Source organism: Equus przewalskii, chromosome 16 (assembly GCF_037783145.1).
Source record: "Equus przewalskii isolate Varuska chromosome 16, EquPr2, whole genome shotgun sequence".
NCBI lineage: Eukaryota > Metazoa > Chordata > Mammalia > Perissodactyla > Equidae > Equus > Equus przewalskii.
In genome coordinates, this window is record NC_091846.1 from 58,666,420 (window position 1) to 58,689,809 (window position 23,390).

At 38.3% G+C, this 23,390-nt stretch overlaps 2 protein-coding genes across 2 annotated transcripts in view; one reads left to right on the forward strand and one right to left on the reverse strand.

The window, feature by feature from the left end:
* LOC139076366 (serine/arginine repetitive matrix protein 1) overlaps positions 1-4,152 on the reverse strand; it is a 150,166-nt gene extending 146,014 nt beyond the window's left edge. The window contains exons 1-2 of the mRNA XM_070578537.1: positions 3,873-4,152; positions 2,310-3,763 (exon numbers count right to left, since the gene is read on the reverse strand). Coding sequence (XP_070434638.1) covers positions 3,024-3,763; positions 3,873-4,152 — 1,020 coding nt within the window. The 3' untranslated portion in view covers positions 2,310-3,023. The remainder of the gene's footprint in view (positions 1-2,309; positions 3,764-3,872) is intronic.
* A 215-nt stretch (positions 4,153-4,367) lies between these two features.
* Positions 4,368-23,082, forward strand: SLITRK5 (SLIT and NTRK like family member 5). The gene is given in 3 exon segments (XM_070579051.1): positions 4,368-4,949; positions 6,757-9,148; positions 9,150-23,082. Coding segments are annotated over 2 exon segments (2,877 nt in total). The 5' UTR covers positions 4,368-4,949; positions 6,757-6,764; the 3' UTR covers positions 9,643-23,082.
* The last annotated feature ends 308 nt before the right edge of the window (positions 23,083-23,390 follow it).

The following is a 23,390-nucleotide window of genomic DNA, read 5'->3' on the forward strand; positions in this document are numbered from 1 at the left end:
AGTTAATTTGGGGAGAGTCTGGAATCTAGCATTAGAATTCTATAATCTTAATGCACCAGTTAGGCTAACAAAAAGAAATGCAAGATCTACCAGCTTTAGATTTCAAAGATGCTGATTGGTCTTTATGAAATCTCATTATTATTACCAAAGAATTTCCTTGTTTATAATCTCTGTTAGGTTGCTTCATGAGGGACTATAATCCTCAACTTAGCATTTTAATATTCTAAAGAATTCCCACAGTGATGCACAAATGTAATAGGATGAGATATTTTAAGAAATGCATTAATACAAGAATTTCTCCAAAGAGTCCACAAGGCACACAAACAATAATTCCAAGTAATAATATACATGAATTCACAAAAATACATGGTGAATTTCAAGTGACAATTATGCTAATTGTGGTTTGAGTTTAAATTCTAATAGGCAGGTATCAAATTGTGTCCCTAATTTGCACTAATTACTGCCAAATATATTGCCACATATGAAATGTATCTATGATGGTGCTAGACCATGAGCTAATTATAATATGCATAAATATATTCTCAAACATTTGGACAAAGATTCAAAGATTCTCAGCTTTTCATATCCAGCTAGATCAAATAATGTTTAATTTAGTATTAATGACCTTAATTCTGGAGAGATCTATCTGCTCAATCATTTCATTTTCTAGCTCCCAAGTGTGTTTACGCAATCCTGTGTGTTCATTTGGGTACTGCATGAATGCATGTATACATGCCACATGACTGTATATTGTTTAGTATAGACTAAAACATAGATGCGTTTGTTCTTGTGGATGAACGTCTTGGCTCAAATTCAATCCCTGTTACATGATTCATTTATTTCTTTTCTAAGCAAATAGTCAACATTCAAAGCAAATAGGAGTCTACAGATGAATAAATGAGGCTTTTCCTTATTATCCTGAGGTTTTCCTTCCCATGTTCTTATGTTCTAGTCTCTTCATGTCACAGTATTTTCTCAAAATTCACTTTCCTGCAGAGTAGTTTATAGAGACACCTAGTGGTAAATGGTAATGGCGGCTTCTCAGGCCATCCCTAATATTGAGTTCACGGTAGAAAGTTGTCATCATTTATTTATTTGATCCACAAGAGGTAAACCGGAATACTTTTAGCATCAGTGTATCTAACAAAACTATAACCTAAATTACTTGCAAATATGTTTAATACTTCTTAGCTTAACAAAATTTATTTTATGAGGGTAATAAGTATTTAAAATGAAAATAATACAAAATCAAAAATTAAACTAAAACTTGATATTAAATGCAATTGTTAAGATTTAGGAAAGTGATAAAATAATGAACTAAAATAGCTATATTTCACCTGCTTTGAGAAGTCCAATAATTGAGTAAGCCATTCCACACTCTTTCAGAAGTTCCATAGTTTATCAACATTGAAAATTATGTCTATGATAGAATTTAACATTTTTATGCCCAAAGTTTCTAACTGTAATTAATATGCAATTTTAAAATATGACACTTGAAAGCTTTCATTTTGAAAATATAAAACTGCTTTTATACTTCAAAAAATAAATTTTATAAAATGCTTATATCATGTTAGAAGGTAATGACTAAATAAAAAACAAAGTAAAAAGTGAAGTTTAAGTTGTCTGTTTATATAATGTACCTGTAGCAGGTAGCTATCATTCCTAGGCCAAATGTTTCTAAATTTAACAAAAAGTTCTATTATAAGATTTCATTTTCATTATCTAATATTACAGATTACTTCTTTTCTCCCTTTGATGTACATACCCCAAATTTAAACAAAATAAACAAAATTGTTTCCAAACAAAGTATGAATGGCTTAACTAAAAAATATTTGCTAAACAGATTCAGAGGAAACTTCAAGAAATATTGCAAAACCTCAGAAGACTATGATATTCATCACCTCTAGAACACTCCTAATTCAGCATGCTAGAGGGAAGATACATTTGTGGCTATATATATCAGAATCTATATTAATCCTATGTTTAATCAGGATATTATAACCACAATATTATCCCAAATGTTACCAAGAAGATAATATCAATTATGTTTAAGACAATTCCAAAAGATACAACACAATTAATCCATAAGAAAATGGATAAAATATATTCAAGTAGTAAAACCACACAGTTATCAAAGGAACAGGCACATGTGTACTCAGCCTGCATCGGGCTACTTATGATGATCAACTTTTTTTCTATACCTGGGATGATCTAATATTACAAACATTGGAAATACAACTTACAAATGTAAAGACCCTCTTTGGGGGAGGGAAGTGTCTGGTTTCATGGAAAGAGCCAGGAGTACTTACTGTAGAGATGACGTTAGTGGAGTTTGGCAGGTGACTCTTCAAGAAACTCGTTTTCTATCCACACTGCATTTATTTAGGGCTTTCCAGCTTTTTAATACACATCAAATATATTCACATTCTCTCTGAAAGTCGTTCGCATTCCCTTGTATCGCCCAGACATACCTATAAAACTCAATTCTCAAAAAAAAAAAAATTAGAGCCCTTGTTTGCTGCTAGGACGAACCACTCCCTCTTCCAGGGTCCTTCACAGTAAGTACATGAGACAGCAGCAGGGGCTGTATTATTCTAGACGGCAGGAGGGAGGCAGACGATCAGCACAGGGCTGGAATCATCTGTCCCTGACCGCCAACAAGCCTGGCACTGGTGGGGTTATTTCCACTCCTCCCTTTTTCAATCTGAGGATTGCACAGTCCCACGCTCGTGTTACGCACATGGTCCAAGACTCCTCTGTCTCCCACGAATGTGACATCCAAGGGGGGCTCTGGTTGCGCCGCCCGAGCCCAGAGACGCCTTCGCCCTCGGCTGCCATCTATTGGCCACGGAGCGCCCGCTTCGCCCCGGGCCCATCATGTCTGCTGCAGCTTGGCTCGCACCAGCCGCGCGACAATAAACAAGTGCACTGGACGGAGCAGATGTCTCAGAGACCCCTGCGATGCTTACCGTGTTGCCACCTCCTCAGCGCCCAGGAGGGAAGACGCGACTTTCTCTGAGTTTTTAAGAGCCACCGGGCTGCCGGGACACGCCACAGGCGTAGAACAACGCTGTTCCTGCCCCCCAGGCTCCCCAAAGGATGTCAAAGAGAGAGAGTTCCAAATAATGACGATCCTGCGCAGCATCTGGGGAAGGAATAGAGAAAAACCCCTGCAAACACCGAGAGCGATGAAACGGCCCAGAGGATGCAAGAGCCTTACAAATATTAATTAGGGGCCGCGGCGGCGGGCTCGGCGCGGGGACAGCGGCGGCTGGATCCCAGCGCGGTGGTCGCCGCTGCGCTGGGGGCGGAGGACGGCGCAGGATCCGCAGCCGCCGCCGGAGCAGCCGAGGGGCCGGTGCCACCTTCGCTCGCCCCCTCACTACCATGTACAGTGTGCGCTGCAAGAAGAAGGCGGGCGATGCATGCACACCCCCGCGCCCCGCTCCCTCTGGCTCGTCCTCGGGCGTGCGCCACTGACCAGGGGGGAATGTGGTGAAGACGGCGAGGAGAGCCGAGGGGGGAGGGGAGGGCCGGCCGGCGCGAACCCAGGCCGGAGGGTGCGAGGAGCCGGAGGCGGCTGGAGGGGGCGGCGGCCGCTGCTGGCTTGGAGAAAGTTGCCCCCTATGCAGATGGCAACTGTAAGTACTCGCCTGGGGGGCGCGGCGAAGAGTACCGGGGTCCCGGCGATCGCGCGGTGGCGCGGGTGGGAGCGAGTCTGCGAGTGAGCGTGAGGGTGAGCGGGTGCGAGCGCTCGGCGGGGCTGACCGTCACGTTGGCGCGGCCGACGGGGCCAGGCAGCCCTCTCCGCGTCCCCCTCCTCGGGTTCCGCGCCTCCCCCCTCCAGGAGCTCCCTCCCCGCCCCTCCCGGCTCCGGTTCCCGGCCCCAACCGCGAGGCGCCTCTCCAGCCGGTCCTCCGCCGCCCCCTCCCCCTCCCTTCCCAGCCGCCGCTCGCGATCGCCCCCCTCTCTCCCCGCAACCCCGCTGCCCGCTCCGACTACCGCGGAGAGCGCCGGGGAGAGCCGTTTGGGGAGCCCCGGCACCCGCGGTCGCCTCCGCGGCGGCGGCCCCGGGCTGGCGGCGTCCGGGCGCCTCTTTTCTCCAGCCGCTCGGACCGCGCTGCTCGCCGCCTCCTTGCCCTGCCTGGGCATCAGACACCCAGTGCACACCCCAAAGAGCTATCTTTTGTAAGGCTGGCTATGATGAGTGGGCCCAGGAGATGTGAGACGGGGTAAGTCGGCCGTTTACTTTGCAAAAGAGGCTCCTCTGTGTGTGTGTCTGTGTGTGTGGCGGCGGGGTGGCTTTCTTCCCCTCTCCTCCCTCCCCTCCTTCCTCCCTTTTCCCTTCCTTCGCTATGGGCGGGGTGGGGGAGGGGGAGCCTCGCGTCCGGGAACTCCGGGTGCTCCTGCCTGGGCCGCCGTGGGAGCTTGTGTGCCGGGAGCGGCGGGGCTGGCCTGGGTGCTGGGCTCCAGCCCGCGCGGCCCCAAGCCGCTGACTGCGGGCATGTGCAGGGCGACGACCCCGGGTCTCAATTCTTTGGGGGAAACGAATACAGTTTCCCCGCCTCCGCCCTCCAAAAGAAAAAATCTGATAATCTGAGAATGTGCAGCGCACCCGCGATTTACATCGGAGGTGCGTTTCCCAGTCAGAATGTCAGCCTTCCTCGGCTCATTCAACTTTATTTTCTCAAATTTTCGGGCTCCTTTGATGGCAAGGAGGAGGGGAAAGGGAGTGGGGTGAGAGGAAGCTCTTCGACCCTGGCTAAGCAGAACTGAATTAAAGTTGTAAACGCTCGAGTTTAATACTGGCTGGACACAATTTGCCAGGGGCTGTCGGAAGGGGTGGGAGGTGAATGGGGGCGGGGAAGCGGAGGGAGGGAGGGGGAGGGGACCCAACCCCCGCTGAATGGCTGTGCAGATTTGATCCAGTGGACAACCGAAATTTCAAGGTAAATATTTTGCTTTCCTAGGGGGTGTTTTGCCGCTTTTAAGCCGAGAGATGCTTGCCATTGCTTGGGGAGGTCGGGGATACTTGCGAGGTTTATACACTGTGATTCCGACTCGTCTCGACACGTCTGGGTGGCCACACGTGAATGATTCGCAGGCACACTTGCACATGTGCGTGCGAATGCAGGGGTTCTTAATAACGCGGGCTGGAGTTGGCTTGGGGATCAAGATCGAGGTCTCCAGGCTTGAACCCGTGACTCAGAAACGTCTTGGCTTTAGTTTTGGGTTGCCATTCGACATCAGCCTTCAGTGGTGGTGAGGCAAAGACAACGTTGACCAGAAAAAAGGCATTGGTTCCCCGAGCCCAGCGTTTCTACCAAATGTTCCCTCCCCCTCCCCCCAACCAACGCAAACGCACACACACTCACACACTCGCTCCATTTATGTCCTTTCCTTTATGAGTGCTGCTGTCGACCCGAAGTAGGAAGTCGAAGGAAGCCTTTAAGGGGACAAAAAGAAAGCAAGAAAGAAAAGGGGGGAGGGATCACATTGATTCTTTGAGGAGATGAAATTCGGATATTAAAGCACTGACCTATGTCACTTGCTGTTCTTCCTCCCTTCCACCTTTCTATTTTGCCCCTTCATCAGCCCAAGTACCCTTTCCCCGAGAATAGAAAGGGCGGTGGGGTGAGTAAAGCATTGACAATTAAATGCTATAAGCAACTCCAAAGATGGGGATGCTGGCGAAGTGGTAGTTCATCCAAATCTTGCTAATTCACTAGGGTTAGTTTTGCATACCATGTCAAACAGACGCGGAGCCCGAGGGAAGGGAGGCTTTGGCGCTGGTCCTTGGTTTACTTTCAGCTGATTCCGGCTAAGCGGTAGGAACGTCCTCTTTAAACTCCAGGTATCGGGAGGCGTTCCGGGATTGCGGATGCCTTCGCAGAGTTCTTTGTAATCCATCGTGCATAACTATTTCAATGGCTTAAAGATGCGGTTTGGTAGCGTCGCTGACATGATCAATGAAGAGAAGGGGACGTAGGGCGCTCTCAGGGAAGCGCTGCTAAGTGGCACCGTGCATGCAATTAGGACGCTGATGTGCTTAATAGCGTGGTAGTGGAGTCCACCATCAAAGCGAACGCGCTCTCCTTTTTCTCCCTACTCAAAGCTCCTGAAGACAATTGGTGATTTAAGAGCTTCTTCTGGGTCCTTTTAATGCATTATCTTACATCCTTTTTGCCTCTGAAAAGTATTCCTTAGGTTCCCACCCTGGCATTTCCAGCGACGGTTTAGAATAGCCCAAGTATTGTGGCTCCTTGCTTTTCTGTGAAAATGGGAGAGCTTCACGGTGAACTGTTAACTGTGAAGAGGTTCTGAAAGAAAGGCAAAGGGGCTGGGTAGAGGTGAGGTGGGGGACCTTGTAAAATGGTGCTTCTTTTCTCTTAAATTAGAACCATGAAACTGAACTGACAGCCATTTTATGTATATTTATGGGTTGGTTTTGAAAAGGGGGGAGCGAGGAAGAACACTAAAATGGGACTTTATCTAACCTGCCCTTATCTTGTAAAGAGCAGCATGTTCCTGTTGTTCTCATTAGAAAATGAAATCAACCCTTACATCAAAATGAATATCAGATTTTCATAAAGTCTGGAGAATGTTGATGTTCCACGGGGTGCGGTGGGGGGGTCATTCATATCCCCTCCTTCTGGATTTCAGAGAAATAGTAGTAGGGAAGAGACAGACTTTCTGACTGATCCCTTAAATTTTTGTCATATTCTGTTGTTTCCTTTTTTCCTCTCTCCCTTGCAGGAGGTAAAATGCACACTTGCTGCCCCCCAGTAACTTTGGAACAGGACCTTCACAGAAAAATGCATAGCTGGATGCTGCAGACTCTAGCGTTTGCTCTAACATCTCTCGTCCTTTCGTGTGCAGAAACCATCGATTATTATGGGGAAATCTGTGACAATGCATGTCCTTGTGAGGAAAAGGACGGCATTTTAACTGTGAGCTGTGAAAACCGGGGGATCATCAGCCTCTCTGAAATTAGCCCTCCTCGTTTCCCAATCTACCACCTCTTGTTGTCTGGAAACCTTTTGAACCGTCTCTATCCCAATGAGTTTGTCAATTACACTGGGGCTTCAATTTTGCATCTAGGTAGCAACGTTATCCAGGACATTGAGACCGGGGCTTTCCATGGGCTGCGGGGTTTAAGGAGATTGCATCTGAACAATAATAAACTAGAACTTCTGCGCGATGATACCTTCCTTGGCTTGGAGAGCCTGGAGTACCTACAGGTCGATTACAATTACATCAGTGTCATTGAACCCAATGCTTTTGGGAAACTGCATTTGTTGCAGGTGCTTATCCTCAATGACAATCTCTTGTCCAGTTTACCCAACAACCTTTTCCGTTTTGTGCCCTTAACACACTTGGACCTGCGGGGGAACCGGCTGAAACTTCTGCCCTATGTGGGGCTGTTGCAGCACATGGATAAAGTTGTGGAGTTACAGCTGGAGGAAAACCCCTGGAACTGCTCCTGTGAGCTGATCTCTCTCAAGGATTGGTTGGACAGCATCTCCTACTCGGCCCTGGTGGGGGATGTGGTTTGTGAGACCCCCTTCCGCTTACACGGCCGGGACTTGGACGAGGTGTCCAAGCAGGAACTTTGCCCAAGGAAACTTATTTCAGACTACGAGATGAGGCCGCAGACGCCTTTGAGCACCACGGGGTATTTACACACCACCCCAGCTTCGGTGAATTCCGTGGCCACTTCTTCCTCTGCTGTTTACAAACCTCCCTTGAAGTCCCCTAAGGGGACCCGCCAACCCAACAAGCCCAGGGCGCGCCCCACCTCTCGGCAGCCTTCCAAGGACTTGGGCTACAGTAACTATGGCCCCAGCATCGCCTACCAGACCAAATCTCCGGTGCCTTTGGAGTGTCCCACCGCGTGCACTTGCAACCTGCAAATCTCCGATCTGGGCCTCAACGTCAACTGCCAGGAGCGCAAGATCGAGAGCATCGCAGAGCTGCAGCCCAAGCCCTACAACCCCAAGAAAATGTATCTGACAGAGAACTACATCGCCGTCGTGCGCAGGAGCGATTTCCTGGAGGCCACCGGGCTGGACCTCCTACACCTGGGCAACAACCGCATCTCGATGATCCAGGACCGCGCCTTCGGGGATCTCACCAACCTGAGGCGCCTCTACCTAAATGGCAACAGGATCGAGAGGCTGAACCCGGAGTTGTTCTATGGCCTGCAGAGCCTGCAGTATCTCTTCCTCCAGTACAATCTCATTCGCGAGATTCAGTCTGGGACTTTCGATCCGGTCCCAAACCTCCAGCTGCTATTCCTGAATAACAACCTCCTGCAAAGCATGCCCTCAGGCGTCTTCTCAGGCCTGACCCTCCTCAGGCTAAACCTGAGGAGTAACCACTTCACCTCCTTGCCGGTGAGTGGAGTTCTGGACCAGCTGAAGTCACTTATCCAAATAGACCTGCACGACAACCCATGGGATTGCACCTGCGACGTGGTGGGCATGAAGCTGTGGGTCGAGCAGCTCAAAGTGGGTGTCTTGGTGGACGAGGTCATCTGCAAGGCGCCCAAGAAGTTCGCTGAGACGGATATGCGCTCCATCAAGTCGGAGCTGCTGTGCCCAGACTACTCGGACGTGGTGGTTTCCACGCCCACTCCCTCCTCCGTCCAGGTCCCAGAGAGGACCAACGCGGTGACCCCCGCCGTGCGTCTGAACAGCACCGGCGCCCCCGCGGGCTTGGGCGCGGGCGGAGGTGCGTCGTCGGTGCCCTTGTCGGTGCTGATCCTCAGCCTGCTGCTGGTTTTCATCATGTCCGTCTTCGTGGCCGCCGGGCTCTTCGTGCTGGTCATGAAGCGCAGGAAGAAGAACCAGAGTGACCACACCAGCACCAACAATTCCGACGTGAGCTCCTTCAACATGCAGTACAGCGTGTACGGCGGCGGCGGCGGCTCGGGCGGCCACCCGCACGCGCACGTGCACCACCGCGGGCCCGCGCTGCCCAAGGTGAAGACGCCCGCGGGCCACGTGTACGAGTACATCCCCCATCCACTGGGCCACATGTGCAAAAACCCCATCTACCGCTCCCGAGAGGGCAACTCCGTGGAGGATTACAAAGACCTGCACGAGCTCAAGGTCACCTACAGCAGCAACCACCACCTGCAGCAACAGGCCGCCGCCGCCGCCGCCACCGCAGCCCCAGCAGCAGCCCCCGCCGCCGCAGCTGCAGCTGCAGCCGGGGGAGGAGGAGAGGCGGGAAAGCCACCACTTGCGGAGCCCCGCCTATAGCGTCAGCACCATCGAGCCCCGGGAGGACCTACTGTCGCCGGTGCAGGACGCCGACCGCTTTTACAGGGGCATTTTAGAACCAGACAAACACTGCTCCACCACCCCCGCCGGCAATAGCCTCCCGGAATATCCCAAATTCCCGTGCAGCCCCGCTGCTTACACTTTCTCCCCCAACTATGACCTGAGACGCCCCCATCAGTATTTGCACCCGGGGGCAGGGGACAGCAGGCTGCGGGAACCGGTGCTCTACAGCCCCCCCAGTGCTGTCTTTGTAGAACCCAACCGGAACGAATATCTGGAGTTAAAAGCAAAACTAAACGTTGAGCCGGACTACCTCGAAGTGCTGGAAAAACAGACCACATTTAGCCAGTTCTAAAAGCAAAGAAACTCCCTTGGAGCTTTTGCATTTAAAACAAACAAGCAAGCAGACACACACGGTGAACACATTTGATTAATTGTGTTGTTTCAACGTTTAGGGTGAAGTGCCTTGGCACGAGATTCTCAGCTTCGGCGGAAGATACTGAAAGGGTGTGCAATTTCCTTTTAATTTTACACGTGGGGAAACATTTGTGTAAACTGGGCACATCACTTTCTCTTCTGGCGTGTGGGGGAGGAGAGGAGAAGGGCTTTATGGAGAACAATTTGCTGCGCGGGTGATTATTAAAGGTCGCAGTCATATTTGTAGTGGTTGAAAGTGCTAAGTAGGGAGGAAGATGGCAGCCCATAGATTCTACTCTTCCTCTTTTGTTCCCTTCCCCCCCTTCTTCTTCTCCCCCTTTAAGCCATGGGTGGGTCTAAATGGCTTTTGTGGAGAGATTAGCACACCCCAACTTTAATAGAAAGTTTGTTCTCTCTCTGTTTCTCCCTCTCCTCCCCCGCCCCTTTCTCTGCCTCCCTGCCTCCCTCCTCTCTCATTCCTTTCCTTTCTTTTTAAAGGATGTGTTTGTATGCATTCTGGACATTTGAATTAAAAAACGAAAGTATTGTGATCTTGAAAAGGATCACCATAGATGTGGACAAATCATTAAAACTACAGAGCTATATGATCCATAATTGATTAGTCAAAATAACTTATTGATGAAATATACAAATATTTTATTGTAGCACCTATTTTTATATGCACATTTAGCATTTCTCTTTCCTTCTCTATTTAGCCTATGATTTTCACAGAGGTGTCACACTATATTAGGAGCTGCATTTCCAAAACTGAAGTGATATCAGGAAAGCATTTTAAATAATTAAAAATATGAAAAACTTAATGGTAAAATCTTAAAGCCAATGCAACCCACCCAATTGGATCTGTAATTTAAATTTAAAAAAAACAAAACAAAACTGTATTCCAATGCTTAAAATAAAAAAATTGAGGGCAATTAATTGGGCCATTCATTCGAGGGAGAATTGTGTGCAAGTTTCTGTTTTTATTAGAGAAGATTTAAAAGTATTTTTATTAGTCAACCAAAATGATGTATTGATTTGACTACTATTGTAGCCGGTTTTTGATTGTTTAACCAAACCCAGTTGCATTTGTACAGATCCACGTGTACTGGCACCTCAGAAGACCAAATGATGGACTGTACAAATCTCTATACAATGTCTGTCTCTCTGGGCAGCAAGCAATGATGATAACCACAAACAGGATCTCTGTAAGATGGGGCTACTGTTGTTACAGTCTCATATGTATTCCAGCACATGTAATTTTTTAAATAGTTTCTGAATAAACACTTGATAACTATGTCAAATATGAGGGACTGAAGTAATGATTACTTAAGGTGCAAAAAGATTAACCATGTGTGGTTGACTGAATCTCCCTTATTAACAATTTAGGGCATAATAGCTAACTTTTATGCTTGATAAAAAAATTTTCCCCTAATTATCAAATTTTAAAAGTATATATTATATATATATATAATATTACACCTTTGTTGGTTCAGGGAAATACGTTTTTCTAAATGTGTCATTTAATGTGTTTATTAATGAAATTTCATTTGTGTACTTCCTTTCCTTACTGAAGTATTCATCTAATACATGGAGCATGGTAAGTAATATATTGCATATTCATTTTTCTCTCAATATTATGTATTTTGTCATGTCAGTATTATTTATTCAGTCTACAGTTTTCCATAGTTTCCATATTTTAACTTGTGTAAAACTATCTTCAACAATTATGATGGGTATTTTATCGGAAGTTGATCTGTATCCTAAATGTGCGAGATGTTAGTGGATATAAGCTGTTCACCTCTGAATAAGGATTGCCAGTGAATTTGGTTAGTATTTAAGGGTAGGAAATCTGAAACTTAAAGAGCCATGTGCTTCATTGCTATTGGTGGATCTCCCCATAATCTCACCTGGAATGTGTACAATATCAAGGGCTGTTCATGAACTTTATATTTAAGGAACACTTTCCGTGGCATTCTGCCACAAAGAGGCAGCATTCACCCGTAAGTAAATTGACAGTAACTGCTTGAATTCAGATTGAACAGGTGGTAACAGTTTCCCTGAGGAATTAAAAAAAAAAAATAGTAATGCTACATGGGCCAAGCGAAGTGAGCTATCCCTCATTCTCTGCAACATTTTCTCTTCCAAAAATTTTTTTCAAAGAGGAAAGAAATAAACTTAATAATGTCATGATGTTATCATGAAACAAGATGTATCTCTTACTATTCATCTACCTCCTTCATATTAGACCCAAGATTAGAAAAGAAATAGAAATGCTAGCATTTGACTTCACAATTGGGGCTGCTGTTAATTTTTCTTCACAATGTAAGTTATTTTTCTTTTAAAAAGACAAAATCACTTCCCCAATATGATTATATGTAAATATGACAGTTGTATAAATTATAAAATATTAATGCAAAGTGGAATCCTCCATGTAACTAAGTTTTATTTCTTAATTGATGCATAAAAAGTAAGAGATGAGAATTACATGAAATGAAAGATGTAGTTTTGGACAATATAAGTAGCTTCCAAAGAAAGTTTGTTGATATATTTTTCAAAACTTTACAAAATAATAATATTATTTTCAAACCAGTCCTATTTCACATAATCTTGTCACACTCTCTTTAGGTGGCCCATTTATAACTCTGCTCTTCCTAATGTGTTCAACAGTTTTTTAATCTTAAAAATAACCATTGTATGAGTTATGAAAAGAGATTACTTCTAACTTTTAAATTATATTTTTCCCAACTGTATTAAGGGATAAAAGTGACTTCATCCTTGCTCTAATAAACTTGAAATTTTTTAACATGTAGAATTATGAAATTGTATAGAATTGAAAATGAATTTTTCTCTCCTTATACATGGTTTCCTGCCAATACATTAAATATACAAAGGAACATAAGTTGTGTGGTTTTGAATATTGATTTTTAGTTTTTCAGTTGTTCACTGAATAAATAATTAAATTGGATATATCAGAGGTATATGATTAAATTAAGGAACCCTGCAAATTCTCTCCATAGAATTTTGGAGAACAACAATATGTAATGTTTCAGGCATCAATTAAAGTTTGGATGCAAACTAAGCTTACTCTTTGTGCTTGTTCTATTTGATATCTTGCATAACCTTATACAAATATATTTCCAGGTAGATATTGCAAAATTTTATTTTTATCTATATATGCCTATGGTGTAAATACTTAAATTATCTCAGAGAAAGTAAGTACATTCCATGTAAATGTAGATAATTTGTATGTTAATATTCAAAATAATTTACAGCTAAACTATTGATTGACGTTATGAGCTAATCAACTTTAGCATAAATTTCATACTTGGAACACATCTTTTGTTTAGGCAAGATTACCAACTTTACACATGTAATGTAGAAAATTTTGGTATCCAGATCTGTCCCTCACCACTGTTCCCTCAACCTCGATAGGAAAAGCAGTCTAGTGTGTAATGAAAATATCCACACATAATATAGAAAAACGTTAAACTTAATCTAAGATACCAGTGTCTTGCCCTACATTAGTAATTCTATCCTTGGTAATAAGCATATTATTCAGATTAAATATATATAATTTTCTTTTCCTATTCAGTTTTTTCTGACTTTCTTCCTTTTTCTTTACATCTCCCCCATTCCTCCTTCCTTCTCGCTTCTTCTTTCACTTCATTATTCTTCAGTAGAGCAAGGGAACGAGTAAGAATAGTTCAGTCCTTGTCTGAAATGCCAGAAACTGGCTACTTAATTTCAAGAGCTCAATGGATTGTTCCCAAAGTCATGCAACTCCAAATTAATGAAAATAAAGCAGACCACAACTATGCTTCTGATTCATTTGGAAATACGCTCTTGTTGAACTTTTCAGATGGCTCCTGATTAAGATATTTGCAGGAGTGGCAAAATATTTGGTATAACTAATTTTAAGAATAAATTTTACTCTGAAAAAGAGGAATTAAGAACAACGAAAGAAGCAATTTAAATGCTAGAAGACAGAAGCATTTAATTAATTGATTTTCAAAAGGAATAAAATGTTGTGAAAGTGGTAATCAAATTGTTATCAAATTAACTGTTTAACTTACAGATAATGTTCCTCAAACCTCTTGAAGTTCTCTATTGTTTTGCAATACAAATATACGACAAAATTAAAGTAGTTGGATGGATATTAGTCCTGTACATGAAAATAATTATCAAACATCTATATCCAAAAGAACCTCGTATCACCTAATATTGCATTTGCCAACTGTGCACTTTATCATTAATTTTATTTTAATTTAACTCAATGCCTTTCTATAACTATCCATATATATTTCCTCAATATATGTAGCATGTATATGGCATACAAAAATATGCATTATCAAAGAGAACATTGCATACTCAATTTTCTTCTAGAGTTCTTTTAAAATTTATTTCAAATTATATTTTCATGTTCTATGCTTTAGGAATGTTAGAGTGGGGAAAAGAAAAGAATTTTATGCAATATAATAGTTGAGTGTGACAATAAATACAATACTCTTTTCTTCCCTTGTTCATAGCAGGCCATTTGGCTTATAAGATACACGTCAAACATTTTTCATGGTGACTCTATCAGTATTATAAAATGAATAATTTTTATACCCATTTTTTAAAAGAACAAAGTTTAAACTTAATTTAGTTTAAGAGTAATTTAGATTACTTATGAAAAGTACTTTGGAAGCTCAAAACATACATATTTCATAGAGAAATGAGGTAATGGAAATATAGAATAATTTGACTTTCTCATTTTCTATTTACTGTCAAAATAAAAATGCAATGATATATTGCATAATGATAAGTATATCAGACATATTTTTATTAGACACTAGAAAAACCATTTTATAGAAGAAAAGTAATAAAATATGTTAAATGGAAGTCTTTCGCAGAGTTTTTTTCATAATTAGGTATCTTTGTCAGTGAATATGAAGGAATATTATATATTTCTACTATAAAATAAATGTATACTGTTTCAAAATTACACACATGTAATTCTAAATGTGGAAATTATGAAACAATGTTTTCAAGGATAAATTTTTTTTAATTTAACATAAAGAAATGAAACTGTGGCTTTATCAAATTGAAAGCTCATTAGTATCTTGGTCTACTTTTTTTTTTTTTTTTGAGGAAGATTAGCCCTGAGCTAACTACTGCCAATCCTCCTCTTTTTGCTGAGGAAGACTGAGCCTGAGCTAACATCCATGCCCATCTTCCTCTACTTTATACGTGAGACACCTACCACAGCATGGTGTTTGCCAAGTGGTACCATGTCCACACCCGGGATATGAACAGGAGAATGCTGGGCCACCAAAAAGCGGAATGTGCTAACTTAACCGCTGTGCCACCAGGCCAGCCCCTATCTTGGTCTATTTTTAACAAACTTATTTGCAGATCATTACATTTTAAGAAATATTTTCAACATATCACAATATAAATTCAATTCAAATTGAATTGTACTAGTTCAATATAGAATTATATGTATGGATGTAGCAAAATTGTGTTGCTTTTCAGTGTTCTGGAATATGCATATTTTAGGTTTTCTTACAAATTTATTCTACCACCAATAATAACCTCTAGCATTTCCAACTAACACCTTTTTTAAGAATCTTCATGTATGGTTCATTAAAAAAAAAAACCTTAATATTGGATATTGAAACCAAAAATTACTGTTTATTTTCAATTTGTGATTAGGTACATGCCTATTTAAGTAAAACATGAAGGATGGCAGTAACTCCATGTTAAGTGATTAAGAAAGTTCTTTGTCAGATACTACAATAGAGAGTTTGACCAGTGTGTTTTATCTATGAGAGATTCATCATGTTCATGTAGACTAAAATTTCAAATATTAAATATAAAAATTGATATGCAAAAATGAATACTTGATCAGTAAATATCTTATACTTGTAGCCATCTATCTACATAAATTATCTGTACAAAAGTCATGCTTTTTAACATTACAATAGAATGTTTTTCCTATTTTTAAGTCTAAAGTCGAAAAGGGCATTTCACAATCCTAATAATACTGCAAAATTTATAGCTATCAAGTTTACTTAAATCCTATTTTAACATTGACTTTAAATCTCTGTTCCCAAGTGTAAAGTTCGTGGTACGTGTGTTTGTTTATATTACTGAAATCTGCCCTTACTAAAGTCCCCTTAAAGCATACAAATATACATAATACTTTTCCTTCATGTTTTTCTTTTTATTTGACATGTAGGTAGCAAATACGAAAATAAACAGTTATGAACTAGCACTTGTTAAATTGTAAATTAAATTTCATTTCACTCTAGCAGTATCCCTCAATTTCATAATTATTCCAAATTTTTAAAGCTAGTGAATGGTGTATTTACATAGAAGCCTCTATATGTGATCAATCAGATCAGAAATTACTCATATATGTCAGAGAATATTCAAAATCATTCACCATACCATCATTTTAACTTGTTCGATCAGTACAATGATCTTTTTGTTAGCTGGTTATGGATAAAGACCTTCAAGTCTTAGATGAAAATTAAGTATCTCATTAGAAATTTTAATTAAAAAAATGCAAAAGATCAATATTGAGTATTTGGATTCTAAATTTACAGTATCTTCTACAAAGCTAACAAAATCGTATATACAGAAAAGACTTACAAAGGGTCTTTGTTTAAAATTATACATTTTATGAAATTGCTAATTTCATATGGCTTGCATAATCTTTTGACTTTAAAGTTAATGAAGAACTCTTTGTTCATTTGAGAATTTTTATCTGAGAGATGATATTTTTTGCATAGGATGCCCTTGAGTCATCTTGTTGTCCCACTATGTCTTTGGCCTACACTTTCATTTAAAAGCTCTGTGCCCAATTTTAAACATAGTGAAAATAGTCTCTATTATTATGTTTAATCTTTGCAACTCAAATCGTTTTCCTACCCCCGAAAGAATTGAAAAGAAAAAGTTGGTGTATTTTCCCCATTTGCTTTAATGAGTTTTAAATGTATCCTCAGTCAAATAAACAACATTCCCTCATATTGTTAAATTAAAAATATAATTAACCCGCATCATTCCTACTGTAACAATTCAAGTACTATGTAAGCATGACTTAATGTGAATGTGAAAATGTGGCTATTAGATTGTCACTATGGACTTATCACTCATTAATAATCACCTTCAATACACGGCATCTAAATAAAAAGTAAAAATTTCCTTGAATGTGAATGTAATTAAAATTTCACACTTCGATTAACTGGGTAGCTCATATAGTTTAGAAAGTTCCACTATTGTGTGCTTATAAACACTAAAGCTATGCTTGCCAAGTGGCAATCCACAGGCTAAATTCTGAAAAAATCCATGTTTTATTTGATCAGAACAATTCTATTTCCTTTTATAAAATAATAAATTTGAATTTGAGTGCCTTTAGGCTGATTAAGCACCCCCCTCCATATTATCTTAACCTAGCAGCTTCATATAATATTATATTGTCTGATGGACCATGAGGGCATTTGCACTTTCAACCATATTTAAATAAAATTTGTTCCTTTAATATTAAAATTTATGTATCATAATCATGGGCTTTCAGGCATTGTTGTCAAGGAGCTCAGATTTATTAATGCTTTATATATAATATATGAAGTAGCAGATTCCATGTAGGTTTATATTATAAGGAAGTCAAAATTAAATATAGGAAAAAATCGGAATGAATAATTTTACAACCAGAGGAAATTGGTTTACTGTATATGAATGTTCTATTGGAAATGTAGTTGTAAGCGTTAAAGATTTACGGTGACTTGGAGTCTCCCAGAGCAGGTTTTGTAAACTGCTCTGACTCTAACAGGCCCTGGACGTCCTAAGGAAGGGGAGCTGGAGTAGTAACTTAAGAAGTATGTTCTTATCGAAGGAAATTATAATCACAGCTCACAACAGAAGCTTTTCCCAGAATATCTAACTGCTGATGTACTTGAAAACAGTGCAAAAGGTCAATTCAGTGAAAATATGTCAAACATCATATATTAAGAGAATCACTTCCAGGATGGAAGATATAACTTGGAAAATCTGATTCAATAGATTTAGGACTAAAAATTTTTTTAAATGGGGAGACAAAATAACCAAGACAATTTTTTCAGTGTGTTAAACAAACTAATGAGTAGAAGAAAGATATTCTTCAGTATTCCTGACTGTTCTAGTGTAAGTCATTTGTAAATTGATGTATGTCTTGAAGAAGTAATGTATAGCTAGAAGAAATAAGAGAGAATGTCACGTGATTCCTAAACTCTCCAAATCTGTTTAGATCTTTTTTTATTTTTTTAAGACTAAACACCGACATACTTTCTAAAGAAATTTTGGATTTTATCTTCTCTATTATTTTTTTTTAACAAAATGTGAATTCGCTTTGCTATATAAATATACTGTCAGTTGGATTTTTATTTTTACTGATGACTTGGTTTAGCGATCATGTAATCTTAACTTTGTCCTTCATTGAAAGTTTAATAAGCTGTGCCTGAAATAATGAAATAATAGTTGCACACTATTTGTTGTTATTTTATACCAAATGGTAGCCAGTCTCAACAAAGCAGAAAGATGATTCTAATATTCCCAATTGTGTTCCCTTTTCCTTTACAGATGGTGTGTCCTTTGGCAACTTTCTTTGTGTTTCTGCCTCATTTTCAATTTGTAAAAATTAAAACAATGTGCTTGGTTTATGAAGAGCTTAAAGAAATTTAGATTTTGATTTTCTCTACTGGATGTATGTCAACTGTGAGTCTTTCTAAAATTAGCAACATAGAAATTAATTATCATTGCTATATACCTATGAAAGTTATGAATATGTCATTCAGATGAAAACATCTCTCTCTATACACATATGTACACATACACACACATGTATATCACATTAGTTTGAAATGTATTTTTCAATTTCTTCATTAACCGTGTTTGTTATGTTACAAAATTATATGGTCACTTGTAGATACTTTAAATCTAAAAGTACAACCTCTTTGAAAGGGAAATAACTTAGTGTAGTTTATTTAACTTTACCGTACATATTCTTAACCTTCAAAATGATAACATTGAACTTTCAGTATATTTAAAAAATGTATGATCAGTATTTATTTCTCGAAAAATTGAAGGCTGTTTCTAAATTAGCTGGTAATCTTTTTTCTTACATTTGCTCATTTTGTTTGCATTTAACACATTTTGGAATTATGTGTGAGATAATTTCTATTTTTTGGTTTTAATCCAAACAACCCTGGAAATACTTAATTTTTATTAGATAAGATTCCATAATAAATTCTATACAAAGATGTGTCAATAATATATACTATGTATAACATTTAAGTATAGTTGGCTTATTTTTTTGCAAAGTTAATTACAAAAAGTAGACTAAGCATGTGATATATCATTCATCATTTTAATATTCTAAACTTAGCAACTACTCTCCTACATAATGATTAATGATATAGACAGTGGTAATTTTCTTTCATCTGCTGTGCTATAAATTTAGTTGATAATCCAATAATGAAATTATTTCTATTCTCAATATTTTCAAATATCATTACAACTGTTATTTACTAGTCTCAGTAAAAATGAGTTCCTCTTCAAATGCTTAAAGGAATTTCTATAGATTGTTATAAACAGAGAACTCTAATATCTGGAATTTAAAATGTAGCAATGACAAATCCACTATAAACAACGTAATTAAATCATTACCTTCTCTATTAAGAAGAGAACAGAAACTCAAGTACGTTAAAATAACGTCTCAAAACGTTGAAAGTGTAGTAAACTAACAGTCATACCTAATCAAAAGGTCTTAGTAATATCACCTTACAACATTTATATTGTTCTATACAAACATTATGTTTCTATTCAGTGCAACAGAAAATTAAATAATCCAGAATTATTTTTATCACAAGTTTTCTCTCTAATTAACTTGCCAAAATTCATCTAAATAAAGGTATAGTAGGAAAAAGATCTATTTGGAATAACCGCTGTATCTGTCACCAGATCCTAGAACTGTACGTTGTACTTAGCAGGCACTCCTCTACTGAATTAACAAACATGTGTTTATAGATGTCTACAGACTAAGGTGAATTCAGTGAATACTATAAACTTCCTAAGTTGCCAGTCACTACACCATTTACCTTGGCGTAAACTTCAAAGATGGCTGAAGTATCCACAAGAATGTTAGGTGACTGCTTAATATTTTGGTATGTAAATGTATATTAGAAAACCATCAAAGATGCTGTTCTTGAATTTTAAATATATCTATAATAAACACAGGAAATATTTTCCTAGTAGCTTCACTTTTAGTCCACTTTTCTGAAAAAAAATCTCAGATCATTAAGGAAAAATGGAAATAAAACTTGAACACTTAAACATAAAACTCATCTCAATTTTTAACTTTTATTATTAATTTTGCTTTGCTGGTGTAATTAGCTGTTTTTTAAATAGTTAAGGAAAGTCATGATTGCTGTTCTGTACTTACATTACTGTTCAGAGCCTGGCCTATACCAGATACTGGTGAAATTTTCAGGCATTTCACAGATGGGCTCCTGGTCTTTTAAGCCTGGTGACGTGTTTATCTATTTAAAAAGCTTTCCTGGGCACTATGTGCTTTCCCTTGGGTGTGAGAAAAATCAGTTCATCCTTTTAATGAGAATGTTACCTCCAGGGAAAAAGTAATCCAGAAGGAATGATACATTCCTCAGGGCAGTTGCCTACACAGGGACACATTTTTCTCTGGGGCTGACTGCATGTATATTTCAGTGGGAGAGTTTAAATATTTTAAAATATCATTGCATTTAGTCATAAGGCACCGTGAACACAGGATACAGTATTTTTTGACTATATATTGACATATTTTTCTAAGCTTTTTTATACATCAATTATAATTTAAGGAATTTTATTTCTTGTTAAAATTTTAGCTGTCTTCATATTTGAGATACAATAAAATAGATCATTACTAATATGTACTTTACATATTTTGTTAAACTGAACATAACAAGAGGTTTAAAAGAAGTGGCTTTATCATTTCACGAATGAACCCCAAACAGCACAACTTTACAAGTCTTTAAGCTGTCTTGTTACAAAAATATAAATTCTTTCTCTCCATCCCAACATATTTCATTTTTATCTTGATGGACACTTGGATGATGCAGTGTTTACTTCTTACGGTCCCTTCAGATATTTTGGAGAGTTTATGACATAAGAGTGTGAAGATTTTTGACTTTGTAGCCACATATTTTAATTCCTCAATGTTATATTTAATATTCATATATTTCAAAATTCTGATCAGTAACCATTTTTGCCCATTAAAGATTATTGGAATAGAACTACATAATGTTTTGGATTTTTAATATTTAGCTATTTTTTTTTTACAAACTCATAATTTTCTTTCCAAAATAAGAAACAAGTAGATATTAAATATAGAATATTAAAACATTGAGATATCTTGATTTTGTGCTTTTGTTTGTAAAACATACACATTCATAACCATCAACTATAGTAAATAATTTTTTGTCTCATAAGATATATCAATATTATCAAAATATTTCAATAGAAATCTGATGACAAATATGAGAAATGTATTTTATTTTAAGAATACTAGCCTCATGTAGAATAATGAAGAATAAAAATCAAAGAAGTACCTTTTCAAAATATTTAAAATAATAAAAATGAAAGTTAGATGTTGGTGTTTGAGAAAGATCTTTTCCTCCTGCTATTTCCTCTCATTTCTTAATAGCAAATCAGTTTCCTGTTATTAATATTCATTAAAATTGCTTAATTTGAATTGCTATTTATTATGTAAAAATAAAATCACTATTTGTTATTTAAAATAAAAATCACAGCTTTACTGATTCATAAGTAAATTTGATGTAGCTATTTCTTTGTGCATTCAGACAACATTTAAAGTAAAATTAATTAAGATCAGCTATTTTTGAAATGAATTTCCTAAAAATAGAAATATAAAACCTATTATATTTATTGAAACTTAAGCCGTTTTATCGTATGCTAGAACAAAGTAAACACTTTTAAAGAGAAAAAAATGAATCTTTTTTCAAAAATTTGAATCTCTTTAAACGTTTGAACTGTGATTCTATAAACAATACTGACATGCAGATTTCTGTTTTCTTGTCTTTTTAAATGGGAATGTGGGTATTCAGATGCATGATTTAAATACTGTCTTAACAGTTTAAACTACGTTATTTTTTGTGGAATTGGAAAAAAATAACATAACATCTAAACAGCTAATTGAGAAAATTTAAGGTCTTCATGTTGATATAATATTATCTCGCAATATATCATCATTATGCACATTTTTATAAAGTAACTTGAAAAAATACAACAATATACATACTGGCAGATATTGAATATTTGTATTAAAGTTAAATAATGTGTAGATATTTTATTCAAATTTTATATGGTTAAATTTCTATTTGTGAATTTTTTTAAATAAAATTACCTTAAAGGTTAGTCTATTATATGTGCTATGAATAATACTAAAGGCAACATTACTTACAATGCCAGAGAATGAAGACAAACATAGTTCAAAAACAATTAGTAACTTTTATTTAAAAATAATTCGAGAAAATTCGTTATATGGCAAATTTTAACCTCAGTCTGATCTCTAGGTGTTTCGCACGGTGATCCAATTACTAGTATGTATTTTCACATACTCTTTGTATTCACTTATTTGAACTAATGCCAATGTCTGACATACATGCTAAAGATAACCCCTTTAACAATGTTATTTCAAAATAGCAAAAAAAGAAAAGGTGAGACAATTATTTGCACATACTCTGTGCCATAGCTATGACAAATTTGTAAATATCACAATGGGAGGAGCAATGTTTGGTTTAGTTTTGCTCCCAATTTATTGTGTTTACTACTAATAAAGATTCCTCTCCATTTGAAAATCTTTCTGTGAAACAGGACATTTCCCATGTGGATGGACTGGGGCTACAATGAAACCAAGGGAAATAAGAATGTGGTTATGGTCAAACTAAGAAAACTTTTCCAATAAAAAACCTTAAGTTAGTTTTAGGGAGTTCTGAATTTAGTATCTACCAGGTAGTAAATAAATATATACATAAATATGATAATCACATAAGAATTTTGAATAAATAGTTTTAAACTAATTCTTAATCCCAGGACATCATAATCTGTTGTGACATTGCTATTAGATTCCCTATTCAAAATATTAGAAGCATTGGACAAAATTCCATTTGATGTGATTTTCTTCAAATGAATCATGCTGTTATTGCTGCTGCTATGTTTTCCCCTTAAAATCGTTCTGTAATTGAAATGCTATGTAGGTCTTATCATCTAGAACTGTTGTTGCACTGGATTATGGGTGCTATAAAGAAAATCTCCATAAAATAAAGTCGTTTCTTATACCAAATATTTATTCAGTCATGAACTCTAAATATATATATTAACATATATATCTATACACTTATATAGATATATCTATACACATATATATGACATACATGTCTTCTCATATTGGAGTAGTACAATTGTTTTATAACTGGAATGGCACTATGTATTAACTAGGATTTGGAATTTGAGGTCTTACATTTTCTCCTTTCACTTTTTTTTGTTTTCCTAATGGATATAGAATTTTGGTGCAAAAGTTCCTGTATAGTGAATTATTCACAAGAACCAGATTCATGTTTTTACATTATTGTTAGACTATATTTCATGATA